The sequence below is a fragment of the Peromyscus leucopus genome, chromosome 10, assembly GCF_004664715.2.
Source record: "Peromyscus leucopus breed LL Stock chromosome 10, UCI_PerLeu_2.1, whole genome shotgun sequence".
In the NCBI taxonomy this organism is placed as follows: domain Eukaryota; kingdom Metazoa; phylum Chordata; class Mammalia; order Rodentia; family Cricetidae; genus Peromyscus; species Peromyscus leucopus.
Window position 1 is genome coordinate 24,928,531 of NC_051071.1, and position 18,880 is coordinate 24,947,410.

The 18,880-nt window shown below is 48.6% G+C and overlaps 1 protein-coding gene across 3 annotated transcripts; it reads left to right on the forward strand.

Annotated features, from left to right (window-relative positions):
• Window positions 1-247: 247 nt before the first annotated feature.
• On the forward strand, window positions 248-18,318 carry Hus1 (HUS1 checkpoint clamp component). 3 transcript variants are annotated; one of them, XM_028890990.2, is made up of 8 exons: window positions 248-354; window positions 809-936; window positions 1,016-1,192; window positions 5,520-5,630; window positions 6,563-6,637; window positions 10,888-10,987; window positions 12,668-12,787; window positions 14,297-18,318. In XM_028890990.2, the coding sequence occupies exons 1-8, from the start codon at window positions 303-305 to the stop codon at window positions 14,377-14,379; spliced, it is 846 nt and encodes a 281-aa protein (XP_028746823.1). In that variant the 5' UTR covers window positions 248-302; the 3' UTR covers window positions 14,380-18,318. The 3 variants fall into 3 exon arrangements, with proteins under 3 accessions (XP_028746823.1, XP_028746824.1, XP_028746825.1); XM_028890991.2 differs by having other exon boundaries at window positions 5,523-5,630; XM_028890992.2 differs by having other exon boundaries at window positions 263-404.
• Window positions 18,319-18,880: the final 562 nt, after the last annotated feature.

Sequence of the window (18,880 nt, forward strand, 5' to 3'; positions counted from 1 at the left end):
TTTCAAACAATTTTCAAAACTTCAAAATGCTATGTTGCTAGGGATCTAGGTGTTTTTCAGGACGTGACTTCTCGGAGCCGCTTCCCTCCACCCGGGGTGTGAGGGGTGAGGGTCGCCAAGGTTGTGGATGGGCGGCCCCCCCTCTCCGCCTTTAACCTGGGCGAGCGAGCGCCCAGCGGACCTCTCCGGCCGCAACGTCTCAGCGGAACCTCTGTGCGAGCGCTCGCGTTTCCCCGCCGGGACGCTCCCGGAGGGACTTTCGCCCGCCTTGGGCCGAAGCTGCTACCGGCTTAGAAGCCGCCATGAAGTTTCGCGCCAAGATCGTGGACCTGGCTTGTCTGAATCACTTCACACGTGAGCTGGCAGGGCTGCGGGGAGCGAGCGGAGAGTGCGGCTGCAGCCCTGTGAGAGGATGGGCCGGGTGGAGGGCACAGCTGGGGCCCGTTGGCTGGGAGGGCGGCCCTGACGGGGGCGGATGTCTACCGGGGACCTTTCCCTTTGCAGTGATCCCTCCTCACTCTTTCTTCCGCCGGGACTATGCCTAACCTTGCTCGCAGGCAGTTCTGTTCTGCGGTACCCAGCTGCCCCCACGTTTATGTGGAATGTGGCCCCCGGTTGTCAGTTACTCACTGAGACTTTCATTATTGGACCCTGGTGCTGCGGGCTGTGTGCCTCGCAGGGTCTTCCGGCAAGATGTGAGCGGCGTTGAAGTACTAGTGTGATCCCTGAACTAGAAGTTCGGCAAGATGACCTGTAGGCTACCCGGAGTGCGGCTTAGTAACGGCTCACTTTAACCTCCTTGCTACAGGAGTCAGTAACATGATAGCCAAGCTTGCCAAAACCTGCACCCTCCGCATCAGCCCGGAGAAGCTGAACTTCATCCTTTCGGACAAGCTGGCCAGTGGTGGGGTGAGCATGTGGTGTGAACTGGAGCAGGTGAGCAGGAACACCCAGAGGCCCTGGGCTCCAGCCAGGAGTGCTGAAAACGCCATAAATGCCTGTTTCTGTCCTGCAGGAGAACATTTTTAGTGAATTTCAAATGGAAGGAGTCTCCGCAGAAAACAATGAGATTTATTTAGAATTAACATCAGAAAACTTATCCCGAGCCTTGAAGACTGCCCAGAACGCCAGAGCCTTGAAAATCAAGCTGACTAACAAACACTTTCCCTGTCTTACAGTGTCTGTAGAGCTGGTAAGTGAGAGGAAAAGGATTTCTGAATTTTTTTTATACGAATGCCTTGTTTTGGTCTAGAAAGTATAGGGAGTTAGTTATAAGCCTGAGCTTTCAAACAATATTCTTGAAAGTAAATTCGTTTCATTTAAAATATAAGATCTAGGGGGCTGGAGAGATGGCTCAGCGGTTAAGAACACTGGCTGTTCTTCCAGAGGTCCTGAGTTCAATTCCCAGCAACCACATGGTGGTTCACAACCATCTGTAAGGAGATCTGGTGCCCTCTTCTGGCATGCAAGGATACATGCAGACATTAAACTGTATAATAAATAAATAAATAAATAAATAAATAAATCTTAAAAATATATATATATAAGATCTAGTCCAGCAAGGTGGCAAATGTCTTTAATCCCAACACTCAGGAAACAGAGACAGGAAGATCTCTGAGTTCAAGGACTGCATAGAGACCCCCCTGTCTCAAAACAAAATATAAGATCTGGTTCATGTCTTAACATGTGAGAAGTGTACCTTGTCCTAGTCATTTTTAAACAAAGTCTTGACTGCACAGTGTTCAGCAGGATACTGCTTTTCCCAAACAATCAAACTACTAGTTAGAACCTCTTTCTTTTAGGATGTTGTCATCTTGTCTAGATGTTTTCAATCCATTTTCATCTTAAAACTCCCCCCTCCTATCTCATCATCTGTAATATTCTTAAATAAACAGTCCTCGTACTTCAGCAACACATCTGTCTTAGATGCTACTACTAGATGAGTTTAGTGAACAGCCTCTCCTCAGAACACACAAAAACACATGTACAAGATGGTATTTGTAATTCCTAACATGTTTATAGCTTTTCACATATGGCCCAAACTATCTTGGAGCCAAATCATAAATTACTACCCTCTGACTTCTCTGGATATGTCGTTTTTTTCCCCCAGTTCCCAGGCTGGTGACATTAATTAGACTTTCCACACGGAGTTTCTCTTCGAAACTTTTCCTTTCTTTAGTGCTCTGCCCCAACCCACCCAGGCCCCCATTACCTTTACAGCTTTCCTTTCTTATGTGTGCTCTGCACATCTGGGGGTGAGTATTACATTTGTTTTCAAGCTGGCTATAGAAGTTAATTCCTGGCTTCATAACTGGGTGTGTGTTCTTAGAGCTAATTAGAGCATTCTGAGTAATTCCAGTTGTCTTCATCCAGCAGCAGTAGAATTGTGACACATGCTATCCCTATAAAGGTTATTCCTAGAAGATTGTGGAAGGATTTATAAGAACCCTCTGTCCCAGGCTCTGATATTAAGTTTGAGTTTAAATAAACTTTCTTAAGGAAAAGCAAGATCATAATATACAATAACTTTTCTGAGTAAGAATGCAAGATACTTTGGTTTATTTTTTGTTGTTGTTGTTGTTTCAAGACAGGGTCTCACTATGTAACTCTGGCAGTCTCAGAATTCACTGTGTAGACCTCAAACTTACAGAGATCCACCTGCCTCTGCCTCTTGTGTGCCGTGTGTGCCACTATTCCTGGCAATACTTTGGTTTCTGAGTTTTAGAGATGCTTCTAGAAATAAACATGGTTTATCTTTTTAGTGGTGCAGAAACTGAAGAATGCTGAGGGTGTGGCACACAGTGGTGTCTAGGTGACCTGGCAGATTTGCCTCTGTCTGTCTCCTGGGTTTATGGATGCTGACACTCTGCCTGAAACCCTGTCCCCTCATCGTCAGCTTCCCAGAGGCTGTGTACCTCTTTAGTTTTGGTGTCATCTGAAGCATCACTCCCGAGGGTTGTCCTTTCAGTCCCCTCTGGCAGCTCTCCCTCATCCAGCCCTCTCCCCACTCTCCCTCATCAAGCCCACTCCCAACTCTCTCTCATCCAGCTTCCTCCCCACTCTCCCTCATCCAGCCTCCTCCTCCCCACTCTCCCTCATCCAGCTTCCTCCCCACTCTCCCTCATCCAGCCCCCTCCTCCCCACTCTCCCTCATCCAGCCTCCTCCTCCCCACTCTCCCTCATCCAGCTTCCTCCCCACTCTCCCTCATCCAGCCCCTCCTCCCCACTCTCCCTCATCCAGCCTCCTCCTCCCCACTCTCCCTCATCCAGCTTCCTCCCCACTCTCCCTCATCCAGCCCCCTCCTCCCCACTCTCCCTCATCCAGCCTCCTCCCCACTCTCCCTCATCCAGCCTCCTCCCCACTCTCCTCATCCAGCCTCCTCCCCACTCTCTCTCATCCAGCCCTTCCTCCTCACTATTCCTCATCCAGCCTCTCCTCCCCAGCTCTCCCTCATCCAGCCCCTCTCCCTCTCCCTCCTCCCACTCTCCCACATCCAGCCCCCTCCTCCCCACTCTCCTGCATCCAGCCCCCTCCTCCCCACTCTCCCGCATCCAGCCCCCTCCTCCCCACTCTCCCTCATCCAGCCTCCTCCCCACTCTCCCTCATCCAGCCTCCTCCCCACTCTCCCTCATCCAGCCCCTCCTCCCCATTCTCCCTCATCCAGCCTCCTCCTCCCCACTCTCTCTCATCCAGCCTCCTCCCCACTCTCTCTCATCCAGCCTCCTCCCCACTCTCCCTCATCCAGCCTCCTCCCCACTCTCCCTCATCCAGCCCCCTCCTCCCCATTCTCCCTCATCCAGCCTCCTCCTCCCCACTCTCTCTCATCCAGCCTCCTCCCCACTCTCCTCATCCAGCCTCCTCCTCCCCACTCCCCCTCACCAGCCCCTCCTCCCCACTCTCCCTCATCCAGCCTCCTCCTCCCACTCTCCCTCATCCAGCTCCTCCCCACTCTCCTCATCCAGCCTCCTCCTCCCCACTCTCCCTCATCCAGCCTCCTCCTCCCCACTCTCCCTCATCCAGCCCCTCCTCCCCACTCTCCCTCATCCAGCCCCCTCCTCCCCACTCTCCCTCATCCAGCCTCCTCCTCCCACTCTCCCTCATCCAGCCCCTCCTCCCCTCTCCCTCATCCAGCCTCCTCCCCACTCTCCCTCATCCAGCCCCTCCTCCCCACTCTCCCTCATCCAGCCTCCTCCCCACTCTCCCTCATCCAGCCCCCCCCCCCTCCCCCCCCCCCCCCCCCCCCCCCCCCCCCCCCCCCTCCCCCCTCCCCCTCATCCAGCCCCCTCCTCCCCACTCTCCCTCATCCAGCCTCCTCCCCACTCTCCTTCCAGCCCCCTCCTCCCCACTCTCCCTCATCCAGCCTCCTCCCCACTCTCCTCATCCAGCCTCCTCCCCACTCTCCCTCATCCAGCCTCCTCCTCCCCACTCTCCCTCATCCAGCCCCCCCCCCCCCCCCCCCCCCCCCCCCCCCCCCCCCCCTCCTCCCCACTCTCCCTCATCCAGCCCCTCCTCCCCACTCCCCTCATCCAGCCCCCTCCTCCCCACTCTCCCTCATCCAGCCCCTCCCCACTCTCCTCATCCCCCCCTCCCCACTCTCCCTCATCCAGCCCCTCCTCCCCACTCTCCCTCATCCAGCCCCCTCCTCCCCACTCTCCCTCATCCAGCCCCTCCTCCCCACTCTCCCTCATCCAGCCTCCTCCCCACTCTCCCTCATCCAGCCCTCCTCCCCACTCCCCCTCATCCAGCCCCCTCCCCCCCCCCCCCCCCCCCCCCCCCCCCCCCCCCCCCCCCCCCCCCCCCCCCCCCCCCCCCCCCCCCCCCCCCCCCCCCCCCTCCCTCATCCAGCCCCCTCCCCCACTCTCCCTCATCCAGCCCCTCCTCCCCACTCTCCCTCATCCAGCCCCCTCCTCCCACCTCCCTCCCACCCCTCCTCCCCACTCTCCCTCATCCAGCCTCCTCCTCCCCACTCTCCCTCATCCAGCCTCCTCCCCACTCTCCCTCATCCAGCCTCCTCCCCACTCTCCCTCATCCAGCCTCCTCCCCACTCTCCCTCATCCAGCCTCCTCCCCACTCTCCCTCATCCAGCCTCCTCCTCCCCACTCTCTCTCATCCAGCTACATCCCCACTCCCCCTCATCCAGCCTCCTCCCCACTCTTCCTCATCCAGCCTCCTCCTCCCCACTCTCCCTCATCCAGCCCCCTCCCCACTCTCCCTCATTCAGCCTCCTCCCCACTGTGCTTTCTTCAGGCTCTGATGAGCATCTGGTGCAGCTTTGCACACTTGCCTTCTAGTTGCTTCATTTGTTCCACTGGGGCCTCGTTGTCTCATTCCCCACACTTCTCAGACTCACAGGACCCACAGCAGAACAGATGCACCATGCCGACAATATTGGTTGAATAGATTTTGAGAGGATGAATTAAGAACATTCCATTTGGAATTCAAAAGGTTTAGCATCAGTTCTTGTGTTTTGGTTTTCTTTTAGCATTGACAACATAAAATATTGTGACTTTTTTCTTAGCAGTTGTCCTCATCGAGCAGCAGTAGAATTGTGACACATGATATCCCCATAAAGGTTATTCCTCGAAGATTGTGGAAGGACTTACAAGAGCCGTCTGTCCCAGACTCTGATGTAAGTGTTGTCTGTTGTTCAGCACACACTAAAGGGCAGGATTGAGCTCTCCAGGGCTAGTTGTCATCTTGTGGTGTGTTTTGTTTGAATTTGTATAGTTTCTGAAAAGAATGCGAGTCATTTAACAAGACTCCAGGCGTGAGCATGTGCCTTTTGCTGTCTGTGTAGATCCTGTTAAAGAGCCGGTTCCCATTTAGAATTGCCATACTTTCCATACAGGAGTGCAAATGCCTTGCTCACTGACAGCTGGTAGACAAAGGAAACAGAGCCTAAGTTATGCTTTGGAAGACAGTCTGTACTTTCCATGACTCTGGGCCTTCGCACAAACTCATGTTTCACAGGCCTTGATGAACGAGCCAGAAAAGGCATTTTGTTGACTTGGAGTTTAGGTTAACAGTGACCTAGGAACCTCAGAGCCATTGCAAATAAAGAGGATGGTCCTTTGTCTCTTGCATATATGTAAAGAAATTAAACAGATACTGGATGAAATGTGTAGTTGACTAGAAGGTGTCTTTATAGGTTTGGAAAAAGCCAACATTACATACAGCACTGTTGGTACCATAGCGCAAATGAGTTGTGATAATGACTGGCTGTGTGTGTTGCACAGTACACAGAAGGCCCCTGAGTCCTGTAAAACATTTCCCAGAGGAAGGCTTCCTGCTCAGCAATTGAGCTGTATTCCCCTTGGACTTATATATAGGTATCTCTGCACTGTGTTTCTTCATGAACCAGAACAATGCTCTTGGGAGTATGGTCACCATGGTAACCGGAGCCAGGTATCCAAGTATCTTTATTTCCTTGAATAAGGTAGTGAAATGTTCAAAGTTTTAAAGGAACTTTATTTAGAAAATTAAAAATGTGATTCTGAGTATTTAAATACAAGTACAATTCACAGTTGTTGCCTGCTTGTGACTTCTCTTACTGGTTTTTAGGTCAGTATTTATTTACCAGCCTTGAAGACTATGAAGAGTGTTGTGGAAAAAATGAGAAACATCAGCAATCAACTTGTAAGTGATTACTCCTGAAAAAAAGCCGGGAGTGAGCTCTAGCCATGTGGGTGGGACAAGTGGCAGCTTCACTGTAGACCCAGGTGTGGATGCTCCCTCACCACCACGAGGTGTCTCAGTTGGTAGGTTTCTCTCCCTGAGGCCCCGCTGGGGAGGACGGAGCTCGGGGTTGAGATCTGGCCCACAGGGACCTGTTCTAATGCCTTTCAGCTCTCTCTCACTGGGGACAGCTTGCCCTCGATCCCTCGTGTTTATAGTACACCAGGAGCTGGTTCCTACAGTTCGGGTATTTTGTTTCTTGTAATTTGGACGGACATTGCAGTTTTTGTTGGTCCCTTATTTGATGCTGAGGATTAAACGGAAGGCTGCATGCAATCTAAGCCCATATTCTACCGCCGAGCTGCGTGAGTAGTCGAAGCCCCAGTATCTTCACATGTTAATATGCATGGGCACGTCACACACTAACATAGATGGATTCCCCTTATTTTCCTGTATATTTTTGGAGGCCCCTGAATACCACAACAGTGATGGAAAATCATGTGGACTATCATCATATTCACACATGAGCATATCCCGCATTCCACCTTTATTTACTCCTTAAAACGACATTCCATCGTGTTCCTGAATCTTTTCGAAGCCCCTGCCCACCCGACCCACAAACATTGACTTTCCCAACCTCCAAGGCCACATCTCTGGCAGCCGGGCCCTCCGGGCTGATCCATCCTGGGCTGGCCCTGTCACCTGCCCGCTTAGAGCCCTTCACAGGTTTTGTTTCGGGCTGTTTTACACTCAGTTGCTGTGCCTCTTCTCCTTGGAAGCGCTCAGCCATCGGCAGTGCTCAGCCCAAGCTCCGTGTTGCCCGCAGCAGACTCCCCGCACTGAGCTGCTCTCCAGCATGCCTGTAAATCCTCCATTATCTTGGAATCTCCAGAAGTGCAGCTTCAAGGAAGGGAAATCCTTCCTTAACCTTCTGTGTCTCAGAGTCCAGGGTCGGGCTGTCGCTCAGTAGTCCAGAACTGCTGGGTTACTGCATGGATGGCAGTAACAGTTAGCTCCTAGGAATCGTTACATCACAGAAGGATTTTGAAACCTAGAAAGTGGGTTCTTTTAGATGGTGTTGTTTTCTCTTGAGTCCTCACTTCAGAGCAGTAGTCTTGGGAGCTGCCATCTGAATGGAAAATAGTTTCGTTTGAAGTAGCTCACGCCGTGCTGGCAGCTGTGTTCACTGCCACTGCCACAGTGTTGATCCAGTTGTCAGGCCGGCTTCCTCTAAGGTACCCCGGGACTTCTAGGACGTTCAAGAGGCCCAGAGGGAAAAGTCAGGCACTTAATTGAGGGATCCATTTGCTTGTTCTTTCTGTTCCATGGAAATGAGTCAGCAAAGTGGAGAGTGAGAAGTGAGTAGTGAGAGCAATGGCAGTTGTTTCTCTTCTGGAATGCTCGCCAAATAGCCAGATGCATATGAGATCTTTCTGGGTACCTGGGAAGCCAGAATTCTAAAGACCTAAGTAGATGCCTCCAGGAGAAGCGGCATGTCTTAATAGTTTGTAGAATAAAGACCTCACAAAGTTAGGAAATTATTGTGGTCTATTTCCACATTTATGGTGAAACCTCCCAACCTCACTGACAACCCGTCAGTAAAGGATCATTGTTGTTTTAATCTTAGATGGTCCCTTAATAAAAAACCCAGAGCCACATGTCAGGGTGAAAGCTGAAAGATCACAGAAGCAGAACAGCCAGCCACTTTGTAGTTCTTACCTCTACAAAATCCTCAGCCTAAAGAGAGTGATTTCCTGTTTCCTCACGCCTTATATACCTTTCTCTGCCCTGCCAATTACTTCCTAGGATTAAAGGCATGTGTGCTTCCTAATTAAAGGCATGAGATCTCAAGTGCTGGGATTAAAGGTGTGTGCCAACACTACCTGACCTCTATGTCTAATCTAGTAGCTGGCTCTGTCCTCTGATCCTCAGGCAAGTTTATTAGTGTACACAATATATCACCACAGATCATGACTGAGTCCCATAAAAAGACACTTCATAGAAGATGGGTGAGGTCCGGATTCAGAAGGGGCTGGGGCTGCTGTTGCCTTAACACTGTGTCTCTGGTTTGGTTGTTGGTATCTGCCTAACTGGTCTACAGAAAGGCCATATGCAGTCTACAGTCAGTCAGCATTCTGCCAACCAGTAACACAAACATGCTACCTAATCTGGAAAGGGGAAGTGGGCATCCGTGTCAGTAGGGCGATCCTCTGGGCATGGCGGGCACGGGATCCTAGGTCAGTGAGAGGAAAGGAAGTCACCTGCTGGCACAGCTCTGTAGTCATGCTGTAGGTTAAGACATACAGCATCAGCATGCCTGGAAACTCGTCAGCACATGGTGTCTGCCATGCTTATTCCAGACAGTTTCTAAACTCCAAATCTTCCTTATTCTAGAAACGAAACGTGGTGGGTTCTTTGAACTGAGATGAGTTCTTGTGTTGAGCTTCTGACATTACACACGGAGTTTCCCAAGCTCCCAGTCTTCTCCTCTAGTCACTTCCTTGGAGTCAGAAGCCTTCATGTTAAGACTTCTTTCAGTAACCCAGAGCTCCTCTAGTCATTTTTTAACCCACTGTCCTATAATCTGGAATGGTAAGTCACCAAAACAAAATGTAGACAGCAATGCTTGTGAATGTTCTGGGGCTCTCCCTGGAGCTCTGTAAAGCTCACATGTGGCCCATTTGTTTCCAACAACTGTAAATTTGATGGCTTCTGAAAAACTGTGGTGTTAGAAATAAATACCTATTAAGAAAGCAGCTTGCTTTGGCTCTAGATTCACTGCAGGCATGCGTACTTTTAATGCTTTCTTCAATTTCTTCTTCTTCTTTTTTTTTTTTAAAAGATTTACTTATCTATCTATTATGTATACAGTGTTCTGCCTGCATGCCAGAAGAGGGCACCAGATCTCATTATAGATAACTGTGAGGCACCACATGGTTGCTGGGAATTGAACTCAGGACCTCTGGAAGAGCAGCCAGTGCTTTTAACCTCTAAGCCATCCCTCCAGCCCATCTTCAAATTCTTAAAGTCTGAGTCATGGAACATTAGATTTTGACTCACACATGATTCAGAGTGCCGGATACGTGGTGCATTTGGTCAGCATATGGAAGAATTAACAGCAGCCAACTCCCTGAACATGCCACTCAGAGCTGATTTCTGTACAGTTATCTGTACTATCATGCACATCGACATACTCAATTTCCTGAGCATCAGGGTAAGATCTTGCTTTTCCCTGTGGCTCCCTTAATCATCATTAAGTGCCGTTAGTTGACTGCTGACTAATTGTACTGGTACCCACTATAAACCACCTCTGCATTCACCAGAGCAGTAAAAGGCTTGTGACAGCTGCACTGCTGCCCCCATCATAGGTCACAATGCCTCCAGCCCCAGGTTTCCCTTAGCTGCCCCCTCACTGCATCACAGTGCTGCTCACCCTAAATCCTCTGTTCTCCAGTGAGCTGCTCCTACAGAGCGTTCCCAACATCACATCTGCAGTCACATCCAGCAGAGCACGTCACTAAGCATTGCTACAGGACACAGTCAGAAATCAGGCAGTGTTAGCATGCCCTGGAAACTGGTCAGAAGTATAGAGTCTGGGCCCAGACCCGAATCCAAAGTCCGTCTTAACCAGATCTCAGGGATTCTCATGCACAGAAGTGTGATGATGGTGTGGGGAGGTGTCCCTGGCCCCTCTTCTTGCAAGAGCCATAGAGACCACCTACCGTGCTTCTTGCATTAAATGAGAAAGGAGGAAATGGCATCTCTGAAGGGTACATAGTTTTGGTGGTTTGATCCATCCTTCCTGATCGTTTCTACCCACATAATGTTCTTTCTCTTACCTGCCAGAGCACTCGTCCTGTTCAGTTAGGATCCTTTCACTCCATGCCTGCTGTAAGGGAGCCTCATCTCCCTTCCACCCTCATTACTTTGCTGGGGCCTCCAGATCCCTGATTCTTGGCAGAGTGTCCCAGCAAGGCCCCACCCCCCACCCCCGTCTGAGTTCTCCACTAGGGGGTACCTTCTTGGTTTTTAGGGGATTTCTGAGTTCTGGACTCTCAGAACTTCTCTCTGTGGTTGATGCCTTGGGGGCTTCAGTGCCCTGTGAGGTGTTAGGTTTGTGGCACTGCCTTGTTACCCAGCTTTTATGGAAGCTGGTGCCCACATGTTATTGTTTTTCCTCTTTCCAATATTGAATTTTATTTATTTTGCAGGTTATTGAAGCAAACCTGAACGGAGAACTGAACCTAAAGATAGAAACTGAGTTGGTATGTGTGACAACTCATTTTAAGGATCTTGGAAACCCTGTATTACGTGAGTTTTCTTGTGGGTTATATTTTGCCTCTAATAAATAAATTGTTTCAATATATATTGATTTTCTTAATGAAAATGTTGAAATTTGGTTTTCTTTGTTTCACTTGAGAAGGGGTGGAGATTAGATTTCTTGTCCCTGTGACATAATGGGGCAGCTAACACTAGGCAAGAGGCCAGGCCACCAGGCATTGAGGGTGTGCAGAAGGGTGTTTCCCTTCTCTGGCATTCAGGTTGCAAACATTGACTTCCAAGAATTCAATAGCTCTTTGTAGTTGGCATCTTCTTTGGGTCACTAACCAGCTCCCAAATAAAGACACAGAGACTTGTTATTAACTATGAATACTCATCTTAGCTTAGGCTTGTCCCACTAGCTCTTTTAATTTAATTGAATGTGTTTCTATTCATCTTCAGGCCTTTTTACCTCTCTTTCATTCTGTATGTCCTACTTTCCTGCTTCCTCTGTGTCTGTCTGTCTGGCCCCTGGTGTCTCTTTTCTTTCTTCCCTGAGCCTAATTCCTCTCTTAAACTCTCCCAGCCTGGAAGTCCCACCTGTACCTCCTCCCTTGCTATTGGCCATTCACCTTTTTGTTAGACCAATCAGGTGCCTTAGGCAGGCAAAGTAAAACAGCAACACATCTTTACATAGTTAAACAAATATTCCAAAACAGTTCTTCATATGTCACTGTGCTCTGAAAGGTTAAGATTCTCATCTGGACTGGAGTCAAAAGTTGTGTTTCTTATTTTCTCCTCTACTTAGTTCAATCCCTATAAAGTTACATTGGCAGATACAAATATGATACAGATGAATTTGGTCACACTTTTCACCTTATAAAGGTCAGGAAGAAATGTGCTATCAGTTCAGTAAGCCTTAAAGGAGGTTGTGCAGCTTGGTGAGCAGTGAGCCCAAATTAGAGTCCTCTTCTCAAATGGAAGCGGCCAGAGAGCCAGAGGAAAGGTGTCTGGAATGATGGGAGGGCCATTTTTTGATATACATGTGTTGCTAAACAGATCAGATGGCACCATCACTTTTAGAATTATGACTGGTTATTGTAGGTTTGCTTTCACATAAGCACAGATATTACCATAGCCTTGAAAGAAACATTTACTTTGTAGTGAGGGGCACATTGCTCCAGCACAGTGAAATCCATAGCATGAAGGCTGTGACAGTGGTGTGTGGGATGACCTTGGCTTTCATGCTGTTGTGTTTGTAGTACTTACTGAGTCTAGAGCCTCTGCATGCTAGGGAAGTGATCTACCACTGAGCTACATACCCAGCCCTGACTTGAGTTACTTGGTGTCAATCATTTTGTTTCACAAAGCAGGTTATCAGCACTGGAAAGGCTGATTTCTGTTTTTCGTTCTACTATGTAGAGTTAGAAGTCTGGCATTAGCCGTCTGCATTTCAACCTTTGAATTCATATTGAACTACAATTTTCTTTTGCGCAAAGAGGTGTCTGAGTTATACTTCAAGACGTTTTAAGTGAAGCTCTTCTGGAGGTCACAGTATTTTAAACAGTTCAAATACCTACTGAATGAGTGACATTTACAAGTTGTAGTCTACTAGGTTGCTAAAAAGAGCTATGGGGTTGATCAGTTCATAAACACCCATTGCATATTTCTGAGTTCCTTGTTATGTCCAGAGATGTTGGATTTAAAAAAAAAAAAATGATGTCATTTCAGCCTCTGAGAGCGTCTCTCAGAACAGACACCCAGAAGACATGGCCCAGGTGCACATCGACATAAGGAAGCTCCTCCAGTTCCTTGCAGGACAGCAAGTGACTCCCACCAAGGCTGTGTGCAGTGAGTTTGCGTCTCCAGTACTCCCTCTAGCCTAATATGCGTGCGGTCTTCTAAGTGCAGATATACCCAGTTCTGGGAACTCGAGCGCCATGGGCAGTCAGGTCGTGAAGTTTCCTTGAGCTAGAAGAAGTATCTGGAGACACTGAAGAGTGGTGGCGAGCAGTGAGGTGCTGGACTGGCAGTGGCCTGGTTGACGTCCTGTAGGGCAGTGGGCTCTGCCTATGGTGCTGTCTGCACCGTGCAAACTATCTCACGGCCCTGACTTTATCACATTTGACAGAATCAGAGCCCGGTATATGCGTTTTCCTAGATCTGAGTTTCAGCTTGAGCCATTTCCGTTCCTTTCATTGCCCACCTGACCTGTGCTCACTACCAAAGTCTCCTTGGTTGTCGGTTATTAATGGTTTAGTCCTCGTCCTAACTCTGGTTGCACACTGCCCTTTTCCTCTTCACCTGCTCTCTCTACTGATCTAGGAAGTTCATCAAGAGCTTCCCGAGGCTCTTTGTCTCCTTGTTTTGTTTTGTTTTAAAAAAAGCATAGCAAGGTCACATAAATGTGACCTCCCTCCCTTTGTGGAAAGTGCCCAGGATGACCTCTCATCCACAAAGCCGAGGAAGATGACCTGGGACTAGACCATATAGTGATGGAACAGAGAGTTCTGGGTAGCTCTGTCAAGGACCAGCTGTTCTGAAAGAGAAAAGGGATGTATCCTAGTTAGGGTTACTATTGCTGTGATGAGACACTGTGACCAAAAGCAGCTTAGCGAGGAAAGGCTCTATTTGGCTTACACTTCTACAGCACTTATCGTTATCAAAGGAAGTCAGGACAGGAGCTCAAGCAGCTCGGGAACCTGGAGGCAGGAGCTGATGCACAGGCCATGGAGGGGAGCTGCTTACTGGCTTGCTCCTCATGGCTTGCTCAGCCTGCTTTCTTATAGAACCCAGGGCCACCAGTCCAGGGATCGGCCCACTCACAATGAACTGGGCCCTTCCCCAGCAATCACTAATTAATAAAATGCTCTCTGTAGACTTGCCTACAACCCAGTCTTACAGAGGCACTTTCTTAACTAAAGCTCCCTTCTCTCTGGTGGCCAGCTTGTATCAAATTCACATAAAACCAGCCAACACAGGATAAGAAAGCACAGGAGAGACTGTGTGAGCATCTGTGGGGACACGGGAGAATTTGGTGTTATGTGGTACAGCCTATCAGAGTGCACAGGACCACAAGCACTCAGACCGTGTCCATACACTTTGGTCACCTCACTGTGGGTACCTGCTTTTACCAGGAAGGCTAATTTGGTTAAATCAACCTGATTTCTCCCCTACAGCCTGGGCAGCTTCATTCTTCATCACTCACGCTGTCCCCAGTGGGTGGCAGTAGCCTGTGCTCTGACCCCTCGTGAGCCCTCAGAGGGAACAAGCAAGTATAGGAGGTGTCCACGGTACAGAATCTGTCGTGATAGGTGAGGATGAAAAGCTGTCATTAACATCCGGGTCTTTTTCTCCTAGATATTGTGAGTAACAGAATTGTTCATTTTGACTTGCTTCTGGAAGACATCTCCCTTCAGTATTTCATCCCAGCCTTGTCCTAGCACCGCCTCTCCAGACCTGGGAGCGCAGAGATGTTTGCCGTGATGAGAGAAGCACCGGGTGATGTGGTCAGTCAGCTGCCTGTCCTCACAGCACCACAGACCTGTACTGCTGGGCTTATTTCTCCCCCTGTGCTGCTTAAAGGCCAAGTGGAATGAATGAAGTATAGCTGGATAATCATTCCTTCATCGTACTCAAATCCACCACCTGTGCCTCATCCTGGGTTTAAGCCATTAAGAAGAAAAGGTGGAATTGATTTCTTTATAGGGTCTTTTGTTGGTTTTGTTTTCCTTGGGTGCTTGAGATGAGACCAGGGCCTTATGTGTGCTAAGCACATGCTCTGCCCCTGAGTAGCTCCCAGCCCTGTCTGAAGTTTCCATAGCAGTTGGTCACGGAAGTTGCCGAAATCATCATCCCTAGAGAACTGGTGTTGCAGTCAGAATGCGCAGGAGTACTCCCCCGCTAGTTGCCCGTTCAGTCCCCGGTATGGCGGACTGTCTGCTTTCCGATGTGAGTGTGCGCATCCCTCCCACCCCACGCGTCTGGGAGCTCAGTGCAAATGGACAGCCCCCTCCCCCCACCCCCAGTCCCCGGCAGCATGCCTGTTTTCTCACCACACTCTGAGTATACAGCTGCAGCACGTGGAGCCTTGCCCAACTTCCTGAAGGGTCAAGTTCATCCCCTTCTCACTGCCTGCGGAGCCGGAGAGCCTGGGGAACCTGCAGTCTCAGAGCCTGGAGACACTGGGAGCCTGAGGGCCCGAAGGCCAGCCCAGCCAACCCAGGTCCCATCTTGAACTGGTCCTTTGGTGTACTCTCTGCCTGAGCCCGCTTTGGTTTTAGGTTATAACTTACTTTATGTTTTTGTAGTGCTCAGGATCAAACCTAGGACTGGGCACATGCTAGGCAAGCACTCCTCTATGCCAAACTATACCCCCAGTCATTTAAATTGTAATTTTGTGTAATTCTTTCACAGTATCAGATCTACCCTTCTATAAAGCACATTGTTTTGCATAAAGCACTTGAGGCTTGGCCATCATGGGCCTAGCTGTGTTCTGCTCCTTATTGGAGCTAGCTCACCCTGGAGGGTGTGCTTTCTCCAAAAACACCCTAGCAGGCTTCCTGTTTTGACTAGGTGCCGGGTGACCCATGAGGTAGCATCAGAAACTGTTTTTTTCGCGTCAGAGTCAAAGCTTAAGTTGCCTAGGATGAGATTTTTTTAAAGGGGAGGGGAGGAAAAAACAAAGTAGAGCATTTCTTTTTGGGCTTTTCCATATTATTTAGGGAAAGTACTGTTCCTCAAGCGCTGCTGGGATTCTTTTTTGCCATTTCAGTTTTGATTAGACAGGTTTCCCTGCAGTAAAGCTGGCCTTGAATGAGTTGTAGCTAATATTGGCCTTGAACGCCTGAGCCTCCCACTCCCAAGTAGGAGTCTTGAGATGACAGATGTGAGTCACCATTCCTCTGGCTCTTCTGATATTTAATAAGATATATTTGGTTAAACTAACATTTTAGAATTAGGGATTCTTTCATTGTTGAAGCATTTCTCTCTCCTTTGGCTTGTCATGAAAGGCAGTCCAGGTGCCGTGATAAAGCCTCATAATCATGATGCAAATGAAATTTCAGGACATTCCCTATGAAGCTTGTTTCTCTGCCTGTGCCTCACTAGTCACTGACGTCACCGCCGTGCCACGTTCTGACGGCGATGACGTTACAGTAACGTAACACGAGGGAGAAGAAGCCTTCCTCGGCAGTCGAGAGGCTGTGGTCTTTCTGGTTCTTGTCACAACTTTCTGCATAGTGTTCATAGCTTGTATCTCACAGCTGTAGTCAAGGGAGGGAGCTCGGAGTGGGATCATGGGAGCTCGGAGCTACTTTGTGGAACCCCATCCTGAGGTGAGACTGTGCGAGAGCAGAGAAATTCTGCCGTCAGAGCATGGGATCTGAGGCTCGGAGATGCGTTTTTACTTATTCTGATGGCCTAAGACTTGGAGGCTTGAAGAGTACTTTCCTGAATGTTGGAACCAGTAAGATACCCCTGACGGTTGCCTGCCAGGCCTCAGAACCCACATCCCTGGTAGCCATGTCTTGAACTGAGATTGAAGACTGTCCTGAGACAGGTCAGGGATGAAGAATTCTTAGTGCAGCCACTTGTGCCAATGTCCAAGCAGCCGTGTTATCCTGTGGCACTCGCTCCCTTGGTCCAGCAGGGACCTTCCTGCCCAGCAGGTCTCCAGACTGTCCTGCCCAGCATCCTGCCACAAAGAAACCTGCTCTTAGAAGGAAGCCTGAAAAGCCTTCAGCATTAGTCTTGGGGCAAGAACACTGGTTCTTTCACCAGATGCAGCGGCCAATGGCATCCATTGTTTTTAAGAGATATAATTCTATATTTTTTTATTTTAAAGATTTCATTGGGACATCAAAGTGCACACAGTCTAGAGGGTTTTTTTAGACAGTTCAGTCATGCAGTCATTCCCCACCTTTTCCTCTGCCTTCCCTCCTGGGCAACTGATTAGTTGCTCTCTGTTGCTAGGCTTGCTTGTCTGGACAGCTCTGGAAACTCCTCCCCAGCCACCCAGGCCTCTGGTAACCACCATCCTTTACTACTGCTGTGAGGGCCTGATAGGAGGTTCTTGACCCTTGTAGTTCTATATCATTGTCTGTATATTGAATGCATTCGTACCTCAGCCGTCACAGCATGGCTTTCGCTCATGGCCATCCTTGTATAGTGAGTCTGTCTGGAAATTCTGTATGCCTGCATGCACTGCAACCATTGCAAAGCTTGATGGCATTACCATTTCTGCAAGGGTGGGCTCCCAACAGTCACACTTTGATTGTAGTGAGGCTCATCCCGCTTTCTTTCATTCCAATGGCCCTGCGTAGGCCAGCTCTGCTCTGCTCACACTGTCCCATGAGAAGAGACCAGACCCAAGTAGGTCTCCTACAAAGTCTCAGAATGTGAGGGAGCCAAATGCCCAGCTCCCAACTGTTTGCTCCACTGTAGAATCAAAGAGGAATTCTCCACGTGTGCTCCTGTGAGCTTGGTAGAGCAGCCTCATAGTTACCCTGACTGTCATTCTCTGATGGTTTTGCATCTCTCTGGGGCCCAGTGGGTACCACAGCCTCACTCTGGAGTTTGGGGAATTCAGGGTGGTCATCTTGCTATTGGAAAGTTACTAGTTGGAATTATGTGGGGACATGGGGAAGTCACAGATTTCTACTCTGCCATTTTTCTAATGCCACACTCCAATTCTGTGCTTTTGTGTGGTTTCTGATGGAGAATCTAAAAGGGAGATTGAGCTTGTGGATTTTTCTCTAAGAACAGTCTTTAGCTGGGAGATGATAAATTAGGGTCCCTTGGACATTGGTGGTAGCAGTGGGGGGGATATTAGTACCACTTCCTGGTATTCAATTTGCTATTTACTATCTGTGGGAAACTTTGAAACTGCTCCCTTTGATGTACTACTTATGCTTGTAAGACTTCTTCTAGAGGTTATAGTCAAAGCTTAGTACTGTTATAAGTTAAGGATTTCTTTCTTTTTTTTTTTTTTTTCCGAGACAGGGTTTCTCTGTGTAGTTTTGCGCCTTTCCTGGATCTCGCTCTCTAGACCAGGCTGGCCTCGAACTCACAAAGATCTGCCTGCCTCTGCCTCAAGGATTTCTTAATGTGAATGAATAGGGAATTGGTAGATGATCTGTGCTTGATACAGCATCATTTCCTAATGCTACAGGACAAGTATTGTGGGTACCATAACAAAACCAGTGGGATGTTGGTATTCAGTGTGACAAAGACGACCAGGAAGCATGTGTCTAAACCCAGCTAGCTCTGGGTGGTTTTTATTTCAATCTTTGTAAATTTGTATATTTTCTAACAATTTTATAACCAACTTTGTAATGAAAATATTTTATAGCATTAAATAAATATGTATTATTTGATGATTACTTGAAATGTATTAATACACATATTCATCTGGCAACTTTAATTTCCTGAACATTATAGTTTAGGATTAATTTTGATAGTACATCCTTATTTTCTGCAGGGGAAAGTTAGACTTTTTGCCATGTTAAAGTTATACTGGGTTAAGAGTATGGAGCCTGGATTAATAAGGCCATTTTATATGGGAAAATTCCTTCTTATCATGGGCCCAACATGAAAAAGTTAGTTAGCTTTCCTTCTCAGTGACCAAATATCTGAGATGAGCAGCTTTTAAAGAAGAAAGGTTGGGACTGATAAGATGGCTCAGGGGGTAAGGGCCCTATCTGAGTTTGAACCGGTGGCCCACACTGTGGAAGGGAAGAACCAACTTCTCAGGAAGTTGTCCTCTGCTTTCCATATATATGTATACAATGGCATATATGAGTGCGCACAAAGACACATACACACAAATGAATGAAATTTACCTGTTGCTAGGCAAAAAGCAGAAGGAAGGTTGAGACATCAGTATCCCTTTCAAGGGCACACTCCCAGTAACCAGCCTCCTTCCGCCAGGCCCATATCTTACAG

Bases quoted from the DNA above. Each gene is read 5' to 3' on its own strand.
- Hus1 (XM_028890990.2), top strand. From the start codon at position 303: ATGAAGTTTCGCGCCAAGATCGTGGACCTGGCTTGTCTGAATCACTTC. The intron at 10,988-12,667 runs GTGAGTTTTCTT...ATGTCATTTCAG, and splicing joins TCTTGGAAACCCTGTATTAC to CCTCTGAGAGCGTCTCTCAG. The intron at 12,788-14,296 runs GTGAGTTTGCGT...TTTTTCTCCTAG, and splicing joins TCCCACCAAGGCTGTGTGCA to ATATTGTGAGTAACAGAATT.